Genomic DNA, 16,057 nt, shown 5'->3' on the forward strand with positions numbered 1-16,057 from the left:
GGGCGCGTCGCGTCTGCTGCACGGTTTCGTAAGGAACTAGCAGAGCCTGCGCAGCGCAGCGGCAGCAGTTATGCAGTGGCTGCCCTCTGGTGGCGAGACAAAGAATATCACCCTCCACTTAAGTCCAGCCATTGGAATCACTCGGGCCGTGGATTACGTTAGCTTGTTACAAGTAAAATATATAACATCATAAATCTGTTAATTCGAGTACAAATGCCTGGAAGTAAAGTTTTCCGGGGATTGTTACTGTTGCCTCTTTCAGGTAACAACCAGTAATTTCACTCTTAAAATGTTACTTCTCGAGTTTGGAGTGTTACCTCAGGAGGCTTGGAATTGGATAATTACGTTCTGAGACATTCCAGACCTGTCCTTATGTCAGAAGCAGAAACGTATTTCATATCACATTTTCTGCTTTTTGAAAGTAGAGCGATGTTAACAGCGACTTTGGGAATAATTAAATTAAGTCTACATAAGGTTTAATTTAACTTAAGACATCCTAGCTGTGTTTTACTGTTTCACTGACCTAAAATCCTCCCTTAATTATATGCGCGCAATCCTTGAACATACTCCTGTCTTTTTATATTCTATTACCGCGCTCTCGCGGCAATTTTGCTATGAATCATGGGCGTTGTAGTTTACCATATCAATTATCTGGTGACAATAATGGGTATCTAAACAATTAGACTACATATCCCATCATCCCCAACAGATAGCTGCTTCCTGTCTGTATTCAGACTTTGCCGCGCGTTTTTTCAAGTGTTCTGTCTCACGGTATGCAGAGACAGTTACTGTTGATAGAGTCGCTCAGTTTCAGCTGAAGTTATTTGTTTTTGTTACAGTTCGTTGTATTGCTGTTTTGCTGGTTATCACAGAGTTGCATTTCGAAGTGGGTATAGACGTGCTGTTGCGTTTTATTTTTTCACAGAGCAGGAGGGTTTGCGCGGAGATGGCGCCTGTGGCGGAATACGAGGCGGCCTGTCTGCCGGAGCTGCTGCCGCTCTACTACCGCAGGCTGTTCCCCTTCTCGCAGTACCACCGCTGGCTGAGCTACGGGGGAGGCGAGTGTCACAGTGTAACAATTTAATTCTCTTTGCTGCATTTCACTCTAACCTGCTGCTATCGTTTTTCATTGAAAGAAGCGAAGGGCTCACAATCATTCGGATTCCGGGTCGCAGGTCAGCTCAGTGTTAGTAAGTTCTCGGATCTTTACTCTACTTTAACTATTATACGGAGGGTAACGGTAAGTTGCTTCTTAAACATTAGGGAAAGGTTCAGTTTTCTAATGAGTAAAAATTTAACTTGACACAACATGGTGGTTTCCTGCTTGGTGATTTATTTTGCTTTTTTCCCAGCACGCTTAATTTCCCTCAGTCAATGCGAGAAAAGCAACCTCAGATTTTCCCTTCTACTATGACATTTACATTAATTAATTTAGCTGATGCTTTTTCTCAAAAGTTACTTACCCATATACAGCTGGGTGGTTTTACTGGAGCAATTTTTTTATGGTAAGTCATTGAACATGGGTGCATATGGTGGAAAGAAACTATAGATCACACATCTGCAGCCATGTCTCTTTCTGCTAGTGTAATGCATACATCGTATTTTGAGATGTACGTCGTTTTGGAGAAAAGCATCTTCTAAATGAATAGAGGTAAATGTAAGTACCTTGTTCAAGGGTACTACAGTGGGAGGTGAGACTCGAACCTGTGGGTCCAAAGGCAGCAGCTCAAACCGCTACACTACCAGCTCCCTGCTATTAAGTAACTATAGCTGGAAAAAGTGTTTCAAAAGCTTGCGATGACTTAGTTTTGATTCCCCGATGATGATTATTGTAATTACTTAGCTGTCGTCATTCACTGTGGTGACTTGTGGTGCTAGATAATGAACACGTCAGTGTATTTTACTGCATCGGTTCAGACTAAGTACTTTTGTGTAGGGTACTGCACTAGGAGTGGGACCCAGGACCTGACAATTGCAAGACTACATGTCTGAACACTAACTACACCACTACCTCGAATAAATACCATCTACCAGAGTGATGGGCGCACCAATTGTGCGAAGTCTAGCAGCTGTGCTTAGACAAGTTATAAAGTTATGATAACAGACAGAGGGAAATGATATGTTTTCAGATTTGTAATTTATTTCTTTGTTACTGAAATGTAACAATCCAAAAAACTTCATTACCTGCTGCCTTCATATATTGAACTTCCACCCTGTTTTTTTTTTTTGTCCCCCCCCCCCCCCCCACAGTGACAAAGAACTACTTCCAGAATCGAGAGTTCTCCTTCACTTTGAAAGATGACATCTATGTTAGATACCAGTCCTTCAGCAACCAGAATGAACTGGAAAAGGAAATACAGAAAATGAATCCCTATAAAATTGACATTGGTGCTGTTTACAGTCACAGGGTCAGTGAATTTTTTTTTTCTTCTTCTTTTGAACTGTCATATTGACAGGTTTGTACAAAGTTCTTATTGTCTTTGATGTACTTGTCCTGTGTAATTTACAGCCAAATCAGCACAATACGGTCAAGTCTGGAACCTTTCAGGCCCTGGAGAAGGAGCTTGTCTTTGACATTGATATGACAGATTATGATGACGTTAGACGCTGTTGCAGGTAATTCATTTTACTGCATACAGTGGTGTTTCTGTGGGCTGCTTTCTTAAATGGTCTGAGCAGAAATGATGCATGAAAGGATACCTCTGTTTCACAGCTCAGCAGATATCTGTACCAAGTGCTGGATTCTGATGACCATTGCGATACGTATCATCGACAGAGCGCTGAGAGGTATGTCTGGAAACATACTAGTGTCTTGTAGCATAGTGTACTACCATGTTACACATGTTTGTTGAGCAAAATTTCAAGATTACTCTACTTTGTTAATGTGCAGAGGATTTTGGTTTCCGCCATCTGCTCTGGGTGTATTCGGGAAGGAGAGGGGTGCATTGCTGGGTGTGTGATGAGGCAGCCAGGAAGCTTTCTGTGGCTGCACGCTCTGCAGTGGCTGAATATCTCACCCTTGTCAAGGTAATTAAGATGCCCATGTAGTTGACCCCCCTGCCTCCGCTTCCTGTCTTGCATTTGTCTCCCACTTTGGACCTGTTTAAAGTCATTCATTCTTTTGTTAGTCCTTGATTTAATAAGATTTGGACAAATATTAGATCACAATTTTAAAAAAAGTCCATCTCCTTGCTGAAGACATTTGGTTTGGTATATCCATTTATAAGTGTAGTGCCTGCTTTTATAGCCTTTTATCAGTTAGAGGCTTTGATTAAGCTGTGTCACAGGGCCATGATTTGGGCCTAGTTGTGTTCAGTCTGTAAATTTAATTATATCTTTCTATTAGGGTGGAGAAGAGACTGTGAAGAAAGTGCAGCTGTCAGATCCAGTTCATCCCTTCATTAAGTAAGAAATGTCCACCTGCTTTGGGAAGTGCTGGATGATGCAGCTGTGCTTGAATTGCAGGGGAATAACTGCCTTCTGTTGCAGGGAGTCACTGGCTGTGGTTCGAAGGTACTTTACTGATTATGCTCTGGTTGGACAGGACATAATGGGCAGCAAAGAGTCTATGGACAAAGTGGTGGCACTTGTGCCTGATGATATCCTTGGTACCATAATTTTGGCAGTACCTTTTGTTTATCTGTAGTTCCCAGTGTTTAACATGGGTACTAAACAGTGTTTAAAATCAAGAGTGTTTTTTTTTTTTTTTTTTTATTTGTCTGTTAGATTTGTCTTTCTTCAGTCCTTCCCACTGAGCAAAGTGTTGTTCCTTAATATTTACCACAAATTCGAAAGGACCTGGTAGCTGCCCTTCAGGCTGAGAAGAACCCTACCAAACGATGGGAAAAGCTGAAGGTCATTGTACAACAAAAACAGGCAAGATCTGTAACCCCTGGAAAACTGTGTTTCTATTTTTTTTGCAGCAGCATTATGCTCATTTATTCTTTTGTATGTTTGCATCTTTTCCTATCAGGCATCATCCAAAAAAAGCTATTACACAGAAGAGGAAATAATGCTTCAGTATTGCTATCCCAGATTGGATGTCAATGTCAGTAAGGGTGTTAACCACTTGCTGAAGAGCCCATTCAGTGTCCATCCAAAAACAGGTTTTTTTTTTAAAAAAAATTTATTTTTGTATTTTAAAGTGTTAATTGCACACTAACTTCTTCACTTTCTTGTAGAAGGTCTGTAGTGTTATTTCTGGATTATGTACAAATGAGACATTTATTGGACTTAATATTTAAAAATGATAGTTAGTTGCTCCCTGACTTGTGAACTTAACCTGGATTGGTCCATTATTCAAGGTTCGTAAGTCAAATGTGACAGTTGGCAAGGGGCTCATTATCCTTTCTCTATACAGTTACTTGTGTAATGTGAGCAACAAAAACATTGGTATTGAACTGTCTGCACATCGAGAATCACAAAACTGCATCTGTCCTCATGAATTGCACCTTTGTTTACGATGAGTTGTACATATCTTTATCACAAACAGTCTGATAAATGAATCAACATAATCTAACCTTGTCTTGGACGGCTGCACCAGAGGTGGATTTCATAGTTAACAAAGCAGGTTAAAGACCCAGTGGGTGTAGTGACTCGCTCTCTCCCTCCCTCACACACACACACACACACACACACACACACACACACACACAAACAAAGGGTAATCATAAGAAATTGATTATTTTAATGTCATTTACCTGGAAGTGTAGACCACTCGGCATTGGAGTCTGAGATTTTAAATGGAGGTGAAGGATGATGGAGAGGTGGTGCTTCAGTGAAGGACTCAACTTGTAGATGTAAAAGGCATAGGATCCTTTACAGCTGGTCCACCGTCTGTTTGCTTCCCCCCCCCCCCACTTTATCCACTCTTTTGGGAGGGGAAAAGTTTTTATATCTCACCTCTTTTTGGAAGTTTGATGGCACTGAAAGGCTTCATGATTTGCATTTGGTATTGCAGTAAATCTCAGTATTGGAGACTTGACACAAAACAAGCTAAAGACTTTTCTATCAACCTAAAACCTTCCATCTGAGGCATCCGCATTGGTCAGCACATCAGGTTGTTTTATTTGTAATGCCAGCTTTCTGTTTATGAAAAAATAAATTCTGAATACTTCAGAAAAATGTAATATTGGCAAAAAAAATTACTCAAGTATGTAAGTCAGTGAGCAACTGTATTAAAAATGTCTCTCTGCTCTTAAGTATAGAAATGGTGTATAATTTTTTTTTTTTTTTTTTTGCTAAGAATGTTTGTTCCACACAGGACGAATCTCTGTGCCTATTGACCTCAGGGAGCTAGGCCAATTCAACCCTTTTGATGTGCCCACTATAAGGTCAGTATTTGGGTAGTCCTTAAGAATTTTAACTTTCGTGTCTGTAAAAGCTGCTGTCTGTGTTTTATATTTTCTGATTCATAATTTACTGTAACCATTGTTATTGGTTTAGCTGCAGGTATGGAACAGAAGACAAGGCAGTTAAGACAGCATATACAATTGTGTATGCTGGCTTAATTGATATGTCTTCTGTGCCAAGCATACACTAAGTACAAAGGACTCTAGGTCATACGGCAAGAACTGTGAGCATTATAGAGGCAGTTTAGGATAGTGAGCGCGATATCTCGTGTCTTGCAGAGTGCTGAAGGAGAATGAGAAAAAGAGGGGCAAAAATCAAGTTGCTTTTCTAGGAGATACCTTTGAGTTCACTATGTGGCAACTGGGGGCCGAGTATCAAGGACGAACTTGTCAGCTGTCTCCAAACCATTGCTAGGGCAGTGCAGCTCCGAGTCCATTCACTTTGAATGGCAAGAAAACCTACTTGAAAGGAGCTGCAAGAGGCAGTTATGAGATCAGGTGCAAGCTCAGAAGCGAGCTCAAGTGGGTTCCTCTACAAGGTCGATAAGCATTGTCCAAAGCTGTTGCATAGACTGTGGAGGATCCTTAAAATAATCTGGAGAAGAGGTGCCACAACACAGCAGTGGCTATATGGATCCCTACAGACAACTATAATAGGATGGATTGGTTCAGAATTACCTGTGCTTTGCCAAAAAAAATAATTTATTCTTCATTGTCACTGAACAGTTAAAAGCAGTCCTCTTCAAGAATGCAACATGTATCAAGATGGTTACAACTAACTACAGGAGCATTTGAAGATTTTTCATAAATACAGAAATTACTAAATGTATGTTGTTGGACCCCCATGTATAGCTACAGTGATACATTTTTCACTTCATTTAGAACACAGCTGTCAAACTTTTTAAAAAAAAAAAAAAAAAAAAAAGTGTTTTTTTCCTGCCTTACGCCCTGTGTTGCCAGGTAGGCTCCAGTTCCCCGCGACCCCGTATGGGACAAGCGGTTCAGAAAGTGTGTGTGTGTGTGTGTGTGTGTGTGTGTGTGTTGTTCATACTATTTGGGATGTTGTGAAACTGCCACTCCACAAATGCCTTATATTTATTAATGCACAGAAGTTTATTCACCTTTTTTTGTTTTGCTGATTTTATTTGTCAGCTTGGGTGTTTTACTGTTCTATTATTTTAATCCTGGTCATTTAATCCTTACTTTGTTGATATGAAGGATATTAACGGATGGTCCAGGAAGCAATTATGATTGTCTTTACAAAATAAGATATTGTAATTGGCTGTTCATTCTGATTTGTCTTTGTTTATCCTCAGCCTGATTTGCAAAGAGCTAGACCGACCGAGAACAGCTGAAGAAGAAGAGGCCAGTGTGAGAGAGAGAGACCCTGATGGAGGAGAGCAACGCAAAGTTCGGGGTGAGTAAAGGAGGATCTCTTATGTACACATGCAAATTGTGAATCAAATTGTAATTGTTGTGATGATAAGTAGTCCATTAAGTAATTTGCAGTGTGTGCCTAACTCGGTTTGAAATCATGAAATAAAGAATTTTTTCAGATTATAAAAGGACAAGTTTAGCGAAGTATGTGAAGCTGTTCGACCAATTTGTGGAAGAAATGGAGCGTTCTCGGAAAGGGGAATTGCTGAGGAGGACTGGTGAGTCCACTGCACTATGGTGGTTGTGTGGCAGCAGTAACTAACCAAATACTGTCCTTGTTACTGTACTAATGAAATCTGATTTGTGCTTTTTTTTATCTCTAATTACAGATCTCCAAAAGGACTTTTAGAATAAGTGAACTGACATGGTGGATATAATGGTTTGACAAGTGCTTTTTGGTGTTCCAGAGAGTCTTTCTTCCAGGTTTTATCAAGGTTATTCCACACGCAAAGATACCTGACAGTTATTGACTGACTGTTCCAAACCTTCCTGCATTTCAGTAGGAAGGATGATAATAATAGTGTGTGAAAAGGTTGTAAATACTATGGGATGGTGTTGTTTCTGAGCATGCATACATATTACTGGAACTGCATATTAACTATTATCCAGTTGCTTGTCCACTATAATGGATGGTGTATAAATAAAACAATGACCAATGTCACAATGATCATTTATATGATTTTTTTCCAAACTAAACCACTATCTGGGATAAAATATATGAGCATTCTGGGACATCATAAGCAGTGTTAATGCCTATAAAATGGCAAACTGCCATAATGTTAATAATAGGCCATTATCAAGTTATATTACCAGCACTGAGATTTGACTCATGTCTGTGGTTTATCTTTTGGATTGAATGGATTTTTTTTTTTTTTTTTTTTTTTTTTTTTTTTTTTAAATTATGAAATAAAAGACCTATTGGTCTCCCATAAAATTTTGGAATCTCCACTGATAAATGGTTTTGAGTAATTGACATGCCACAGTTAACATTCAAATAGAGCAGGAAATTGGAAACTAATCCTATGTTAAATATGAATTTCTCTTTGCTTTTATTAAAATCAAATTTTTCACAATTGCTTGCTTTTAATACTGTAATTAACCTATGTTAAGTATCCTTAAGGACCCATAATCTTTTTGAAAGTCCTTTAAAGTACAAGACACAGGGGTTTTATTTCTATATTTACCTGGCATTTTGCATATTTGTCTGTCCAGTTTTTCAGGTAATATGATGCAGAAACATGAGCAGAAAAGCAGTTAAAACTGTTAGCCACACTCAAACAAACTGAATAAAGTTTCAGCTTTGTTAAATACTACTGCACTCCCCATATTCAGAAAAAAACATTATTCCCAAGCAGTGTTTTGAACAGGGATTGATCTTTGCACCATTCACAATGGGTGACATGATTTTGTGCTCAAGTACAATCCTCACTGCATCGCACAGTCATGTCACCATGCATACAATAATACACAGGGAAAGATATTCAACCCCTCGTGCCAAAAACCCAGGGGGCTAGACAAACCAACCATGCCACAATATACCATCCCTCCCAAAACCAACCAATTCCCTTCACAAAAAAATATCATGGGCAAACACCATCCTCCTTGCCGGGAGCCACCGCGTGCACTTCGTTGGGGTTGTCAAGTGGGCACCTTCCTTCATTGATGTTTCATTGAATTGAGCCCACTACACCTCCAGAAGGCTCAACAGCGAGATCTGGCGTCCCAGACCCACCCCCCTCCATGCCCACAGTGCCATCCCAGCGACTCCACCCACCAAAAAAAACCAACCAATACACCACACCAGCATATGGAGGTGACAACAAAACTCAAACCATTGATGTTCACCTAGGTGAGTACTCCCCACTCAAGTGTGCTTCCCCCAAGCACCCTGGTGCCTTCTCATCCACAACCACTGACTAGATCTTTCTGCTACCTCTGACAAGCCTTTAATGGCTGCTCTTAACGACTGACCCCTAAAACCAAACTCCAACAGCAGCGACGTGGTTGATTTTGCAACAAACCCTCTAGTACCGATCTCCACTGGTCTAATAACGCACTGCCAGCCTCGCTCCCTCACCTCACCAGCCAACTCAGTGTACTTCAATTTCTTCCTCTCAAAGGCATCTTCCAATGAGTCTTCGAAAGGTATTGTTAATTCAATGAAGTACACTATCCGTGCGCCCTCGGAGTACAGCACAATATCGGGTCTCAACGCCGTGATCGCAATGCAGAGTACTGTTACTTGCATAACTACATTCATTTAGGTGATGCTTTTCTCCAAAGCAACTTAGCGTTAAGGTTACAATTATTTACCTATTTATACAGCTGGGTAATTTAACTGGTGCAGTTAAGGGTACTACAGCCAGAGGTGAGGATCGAAACATGTTCTCTTGGATCTAAGAGCAGTTGCTCTAACCACTATGCTACTGGCTGTCTACATTAGCTGGACTACATGGAACTCAGTTGCAGAATTAAGGAGCCAGATACAGCTGAAACATGGAGGCTATTTTGTTTTGAATAAATACATTTTTAAGAATGCGGTCTACTTGAAATACACAGGACAGCAATGATAGGAATTCAATAACTTCCAGTTTTAATTTTAAAATCAAAAAATTACAGTAGCAGCTGTAGCTTATCAAATTCAATTGCATATGAATGTGCTCAGCTTAAAAATCTAACACATCTTCCATTCATTCCGCTTTTCCAAACCGGGGTAGCGGGGGTCCGGACCCTATCACCGGGTGGGGGAGGACGGGACTCCAGGCCTTCACATCTTTCCAGAAAATCCATAAAATAAAAAATACTTAACAAGTGCTGTGATACTTTGAAAAACTGCCGCGGGTTTTTTTTTTTTTTCTTTCCTTTTTTAAATAAAATAATTCCGCGGAGTATCCGACACAGCATCAAGATGTAGCGTGTAATTCCTCCACACGTTTGGAGGAACTACACGCTGCAGCCTGTTGCTATGGAAATCGTGGAGTTGTGGGCGGAGATTCGCAAAGGTTGCGCCTCCCGCGTGTCAGAGCAGCCATAGTGAACGGTCTAGAAACGTCCATCGCTAGCGCTGCGTCACTGCACGAGGACGGGGGAGCGCAAGGCAGGACGGTGTGGTCGAATTTACCTTTGTTTTCCCCCCCCGCATCCAGTTCATTGAAAGTAGAAGTGGAACAGGAGGTCACGCAGTGGTAATACTGCAACCCAGAGAAGAAAGGGATTAACGTAGGAACGAAAATGTGAGTTTTGTGTGTGTCTGGGGGATCGGTGGGGGGGAGAGATCGCGTGACGGAGCTCCGTCTCTCAGGCGACTCTGGCTCTCCCTTCTCAATTAGGATTTGAGGGCTTCTTGGGCTCGTGTGTCGTGTACACGCGCGCTAGCTCGCGCGCTCACTAGCTTGGCGGGAGCCGCGCGGGCTGCGGAGGTGCGCGCTAGGCCTCGTGCACGCTGCTGCTTGACGAACTACATGCTGCGATCCATGGAAATGGAAATGTGATATCTCACGCTGAGCAAAGTTAAGGCTGTTAACTTCTGCTGCTGCTGCTGTTAATAATAATAATAATAATAATAATAATATAAGCCTTTTTCAGCCGTGTTATTTTAATGAAAACCACCCTGACAGTACAGTACTAGCTTTTTAATTTACACAGAACGGACTCTTTTTAAAGATTTGAATTCGTGGTTTTAACAAATGATGACTTAACAGATTTCTCATCATGCCGTGATAGCTGCTGGTCACCGCGGGTGAATTGATCAGCGCAGCGGTATCCAGCAATTTAGCTTGAAAAGAAATACTCACTGCTACTGGTTATGCGAACTAAAACATTGACAAGCGCGGTATGTGCAATAATATACAAAACCTCAAGATATTTTCTACTACCTTTTCTGAACGAAAAAAGAGGACAAGCAGCTCTATAGCTTGTACATACATAGACTACTCTTAGTACTACTATCGACAGCGGTTCAGTAGCTACACGTTCTTGTCATTGAAAGGACAAAATGGTTACGGAGTGAGTGTGAGCTGAGGTGTTTTATGTATCCATGGAGTTATTTCATGTTAGTCTGGGTAAATAACCGTTCCGGCAAATTACGGATTATATGTATGTTTAATGTATCTGGTTTATTTTATTCAGGCATAAGCGAACGGTGTGCTAGCATGCTAAGACAGCGCATCGCCGGGTAGCCGTTGCCGTGGAGATTCTGGAAGGTTCTCTAGAATTGTAGCTTTTCCGTACATAGAGCTGTACCTACCAGTTTCCAACCCACTCTTCGCATACTTTATTCGTATTTATGAAATAATCCCAGCATATCATATGCTTAATTTGTCATAATTCGGCAGAGCAGTGTAGGGGCGGTTTGTTGGCATTATATACACACATCACATGCAATACAATCATCATGTATGCATGTTTTAAATTACAGCAGTGAATGCAGATCCATTAGGTCCCTCTGAGAGATTATTTTTACCATAAAGCAACATCTGTCAGGTGTGGCTGTAAGAAAAGGCTGTATTGTATGGGAATAATTGGGAAATAATTCACCTAGTGAACACAAGAGGTCACAAAACTTACTGTAGGTGGAGGCATATGCACCTTTCATTGTATTTACCAACTCCTCCAAGGTATAAGATCACACTTTTGATAGTGTAAAACATTCACACTTTAGAGTAGTGACATTCCTCTTGTGTGCTTGTTTCTACCCATTCAACAAAGTGTTCAGTTACTGGTTGTTCTTGTTGAAAATATGGAGTGCAATTGCTGATAACTGCATTTCTGTGTAGTTTATAGGAGGGTGCATTGATTGTTCCTAAAGCTGATTTATTGTGTTCTCTTTCCCTGATCTCTAGGCAGCCTGCAACTGCAAAGTGGTATGACAGACGGGACTATGTCTTTATTGAGTTTTGTGTAGAAGACAGCAAAGATGTTCACGTAAAATTTGAAAAATCAAAGTTTAGTTTCAGGTTTGTATTCTTCATATTGTAGTCCCTGTGTCAATTCAGAACCAAATTCCAGTTGCCTTTTCTCAAAACCTTGAATTGAGCTTCATGATTCATTTTGCCTGTGGTCCAGTCATATCTGCTGATAACTCACATGCTTTCACTTTGTTCTGCTACATTTGCTTAACATAGACTGCTATTGTAAAGCCATTAATAGATGTAGTTATTTTTAATTGTGTTAACTTCATAAATAAAGCTGTCTGCACAAGGCTGTTTCTAAAGCCTGTATATACTACTATGTCTGTTAGCACAGTATAGTGATATCTAATGACTGTAAAGTTAGACTTGAAATCATGCTGTTCTTTCAGTACTGTGTAGTATGCATATGTTTCATTTAGATTAACCAATAGTCTTCAATATATTATCTCTTTAGTTCTGTAAATTGCAGACCTAAAGCTGTTAAATGTTTTTGTATCCAATGCTTGATTTGGAGGTAGTTTCCTTAAATTTAACATTAAATTTGGATTGTAATTGTTTGGCATTCTTGTATGGCAAAAATTTAATAGCCAGGTTTTTCACTTTTCTTTCCAGTTGTCTTGGGGGAATTGATAACATTAAATATCTGAATGAAATTGACCTATTTGAAGCAACTGAAGAAAATGTAAGTAGAAGACAATTTAGAGTAGTTTACTGTGTTTCAGCTGTTTACTGTAAGTTTAAGGTATAATAATGGAAGTTAAACATGCTTATTTTCAATTTTTATATAGGAATCAAAACACAAACGCACAGATCGATCTGTGTTGTGTTGCTTACAAAAAGCAGAACTTGGAAAGTCATGGCCAAGGTTAACAAAAGAGAAAGCAAAGGTGAGTAAAATTTCACAAAGAATATGTATGAATGTGCAACTGCTTGATTCACCAAGGATTGGTGTATATGTGTCTGTCCGTGTTCGGGGAAGATATCAACACTGGTATGTGCCAGCATGGCTTGCTCATTAATTCCTGTGTTGGTTATTTCTCTAACAAAATAAAGGCATGTGCTTCATCTGTGTTTAATATGATGTCACATTGGGTGTGATTGCAATAATTGGGTTTAACTTCTAGATTTTGTGAATTCTGTAGAAGGGCAGCAGTTGAGAAATCGTTGAGACTACATTGAGGTTTGAAGATGAGATTAATTATTTATGATGGCTCTAACAAACCTCCTGTATGGACTCTATGGAATTATGAAATAGGTAGGGAAAGTTTCATATGCATTCTGTTTTAAAATATTTCTTGAATGAATTGAAATGTCATGGCCTATATTAGTACTTATATTAAGTGTTGTAGGAGTCCTTTTAACAACATGCAGTCATTAATTTCAGTGGCTTGTTCTTACTTACATTCTTTGTTAAAGTAAAAATTCTTTAGAAATGGCCAGTAGGTCAGTGTACTATTTTCATTCCACAGTTAAATTGGCTCAGTGTTGATTTCAACAACTGGAAAGACTGGGAAGATGACTCGGACGAGGAACTGTCCAGTTTTGACCGTTTTTCAGAGGTAAGGGACCGTGGATCGATTGATCGATCAGTCGACCCATCCATCCATCCATCCATCGCCAATAACCGCTTGTCCCAAGTGGGGTTGTGGCAAGCCAGAGCCTTCCTGGCAACAGTGGGCGCAAGGCTGAAGGGATTGGGGGGAGGGACACCTTGGACAGGATGCCAGTCCATTGCAAGGCACTTGAACCCCAGACCTGCCAAACAGCGAGAGACTGAACAAACCCACTGCGCTATCACACCCGCTGGGACCATGGATATTAGGCATATTTTCTCTTAGAATTCAAAAAATGATTTACTTTCTTACTCACACAGGGACCTAAAAAATGTTATTCATATGACAGAACTTTTATATTTATATGGTGATAGTATGAGAAGTTTTGACATGCATATTGCTAAAGAAACGAAATTGCCATGAGCACATTGTTAAATAGACTGCAGTGTATTGACCCTGTGAATTGTTTGCAGATGATGAATGACATGGGAGGAGAGGATGACCTACCAGAGGTGGACGGAGCAGATGATGTATGATTTACTTTATTTCCATTCTGTTGGGTTTCTTTTTGTAAGGATTTTTTTTCTTTGGCAGAAAGAGGATAAATATATTTAAGTATAATTTTCCTGGGCATCCTCTGCAGTTTCCAAAAGTGTGAACAGGCTGTTCAAGTTGTTTTTAAATGAAACTTACATATACCTTCTCAGGTATCCTTATGTTAGGTTAATTGTTTGAATGTGTTCCTCTTCTCTATTAGAGTTTTAAAATATTTCCTGTTTACTAGGTGATTTTTTTATTTATGTAATTTAAAAGTCTGAAACATGAATGCAAGATTCTTTACAGTTAAAGTACATGATGGCTTTTTGAGCAGAACAGTTGGAAGTCTATTTGTTAGTCTTTAAGTCTGGCAGACACAATGATCTTTTTCCCTCATGTCAATTTCTGTTTTTGTTTCAGGAGGAATCTGCAGACAGTGATGATGAAAGTAAGTGACACTTGTTTTTAATGTGTAATTTTTGTACAGTTTTGCACAACCCTGTCTATATTTAACATTGACATTTTGACTTAGTTGACACTTCTCAATGCGCATGACTAGTTTAAAGCAGACAGAATGTGAAATTCATTTGTATTCAACAATCTAAAGAAATCTCATTAAATAACAAGTGTACCAGTGAAGTGTGTCAGGGCCACATCTTTGTTGAATATTGGTTGCCAAGCTTTGATTGTTAATATGGAACTTCATAAGTGTTTTAGTCTCAACAGCAGTTAATCACTTTTTTAGGAGTATGCTTCCTAACAAACTTGTTAAATGCCATAACAGTAGTTTGCCAAATGTACTAAGAGGGGAACAAGTGGCTTCGTTACGTGTATTGGCAGTACAACTGACTAGATACAGAAACTAATTCTTGTTCTGCACAATAGTGCTGTATAAGCTTTGGTTTCTGCTGTATTAAGTGGAAGGAATATGTGTTTTTTTTTCTCCCCCCCAGAAATGCCAGATCTGGAGTAAAGGTGACATTATTCCACAATCCTTGTGACAAGTTGGAAGAATCACAAAATAATAGTTTTGCAAGAATTAAATAAAGCTGTAAGAGGGTGGTTGGACAAATTTAACTATTGCATCTTAAAAACCTGTTCTCAAAGTGTTTCAGAAAGGCTTGACTGAGGGTTGATATGCCTACTGCTGTACAGAGCTCCACCAATGCTGTAGTCTGCTGTGGTCTGCATGGACTGTATGTAAGCCGCTATACTACGTTTGATTCCAACAACATGAGGTTTTTTCTTCAGCCTGATAACTGTGGCTATGGTGAGATGAGCAATAAGGGCCATCATGTAATTGAGTGTAGTAACAATGCTTACATCTCACCTTTTCCTGAACTTTAATAGTTGAACAACTTCGTCTAAAATGTGCTTGTGCCTCAGGCACAAATGGAATCTATACTGTACTTTTTTTTTTCCCCCCTTGAGTCCTGAATCAACAACTAGATATTGTTTATTCATGTTAGAAACTGCAGATATTAGTCAGTGTTCCACAGCATAAAATGTTTGAATTTAAGGGAACTAACATTTCCAGATGGTGCCTAGTTTTCTTGCTCTGACATTTCTCATGGGTAATGTCAAGAGTGTATATATAATTTTTGTCTGTGGAAAAGCTTAATTGGGTATTGGTTTGAAACCCTGCCCTGTGTCATATTGAAAAGATTTTCTTCCCCATGTAAACTAAAGAATGCAAAAAAGTGAAGCCTGTCCTCCAGTGTACATTTTTACCCTTGGATTACACATACAGCTTGATAAAGCCTATACTGATACATGAGGACATTACAAATTAAAAGGTTAAATATAAACATGACCAAACTGTATTTGCACTGTTCAATGTGTGTGGGGATGAAAAATATACACGTATTAGATGTGTCAGCCTGTCAGCTCACCACTGACTGAAGAATATCAGTTTGTTGAGAATGCAATGGAGGATTTTTTTTTATTGTTGACATCTTTCTAATAAACGTTAAGACTGATTTAAGGTGGTATCCATTTTTTGTTCAAGGAAATGCATTAATTGAATTGTACATTATGTAAAGGTTTCTTTTAATAAGAAAATTTAATTGCTTTCAAAAAGAAAACCTATAACACTGTTACAAAAGTAATACTTAAACTCCACGTGAGGTCATCACTTAAGGTATTAAAATCTACTGGTGTTAAGAGTGTAAGTAGTAAATGCAAAAAGCACAAACCCGTGTAGAATTTATAGCGGCGTTGGGACAGCTGCTGCTGGTGCAGCGCTACCTTTGGACCGAAAGGGCGTGGG

At 39.5% G+C, this 16,057-nt stretch overlaps 2 protein-coding genes across 4 annotated transcripts; both read left to right on the forward strand.

The window, feature by feature from the left end:
* The first annotated feature begins 712 nt into the window (after positions 1-712).
* Positions 713-7,512, forward strand: prim1 (DNA primase subunit 1). 3 transcript variants are annotated; one of them, XM_018725509.2, is made up of 14 exons: positions 713-771; positions 926-1,058; positions 2,251-2,408; positions 2,510-2,616; positions 2,714-2,787; positions 2,891-3,027; positions 3,347-3,405; positions 3,490-3,599; positions 3,785-3,876; positions 3,974-4,106; positions 5,246-5,333; positions 6,668-6,768; positions 6,908-7,006; positions 7,118-7,512. In XM_018725509.2, exons 2-14 carry the CDS (start codon positions 947-949, stop codon positions 7,135-7,137), a joined length of 1,290 nt encoding a protein of 429 aa, XP_018581025.1. In that variant the 5' UTR covers positions 713-771; positions 926-946; the 3' UTR covers positions 7,138-7,512. The 3 variants fall into 3 exon arrangements, with proteins under 3 accessions (XP_018581025.1, XP_018581026.1, XP_029103728.1); XM_018725510.2 differs by having other exon boundaries at positions 5,264-5,333; XM_029247895.1 differs by lacking the exon at positions 713-771 and having other exon boundaries at positions 812-1,058.
* A 2,291-nt stretch (positions 7,513-9,803) lies between these two features.
* LOC108918186 (prostaglandin E synthase 3-like) lies at positions 9,804-15,761 on the forward strand. The gene is made up of 8 exons (XM_018725259.1): positions 9,804-10,021; positions 11,630-11,743; positions 12,311-12,380; positions 12,487-12,585; positions 13,168-13,257; positions 13,725-13,781; positions 14,209-14,236; positions 14,742-15,761. Coding segments are annotated over exons 1-8 (480 nt in total). The 5' UTR covers positions 9,804-10,019; the 3' UTR covers positions 14,762-15,761.
* The last annotated feature ends 296 nt before the right edge of the window (positions 15,762-16,057 follow it).

This window comes from Scleropages formosus, chromosome 22 (assembly GCF_900964775.1).
Source record: "Scleropages formosus chromosome 22, fSclFor1.1, whole genome shotgun sequence".
NCBI lineage: Eukaryota > Metazoa > Chordata > Actinopteri > Osteoglossiformes > Osteoglossidae > Scleropages > Scleropages formosus.

Bases quoted from the DNA above. Each gene is read 5' to 3' on its own strand.
- prim1 (XM_018725509.2), top strand. From the start codon at position 947: ATGGCGCCTGTGGCGGAATACGAGGCGGCCTGTCTGCCGGAGCTGCTG. The intron at 5,334-6,667 runs GTCAGTATTTGG...GTTTATCCTCAG, and splicing joins TTTGATGTGCCCACTATAAG to CCTGATTTGCAAAGAGCTAG. The intron at 7,007-7,117 runs GTGAGTCCACTG...CTCTAATTACAG, and splicing joins GGAATTGCTGAGGAGGACTG to ATCTCCAAAAGGACTTTTAG.
- LOC108918186 (XM_018725259.1), top strand. The intron at 12,586-13,167 runs GTGAGTAAAATT...TTCATTCCACAG, and splicing joins TAACAAAAGAGAAAGCAAAG to TTAAATTGGCTCAGTGTTGA. The intron at 13,782-14,208 runs GTATGATTTACT...TTTTTGTTTCAG, and splicing joins AGGTGGACGGAGCAGATGAT to GAGGAATCTGCAGACAGTGA.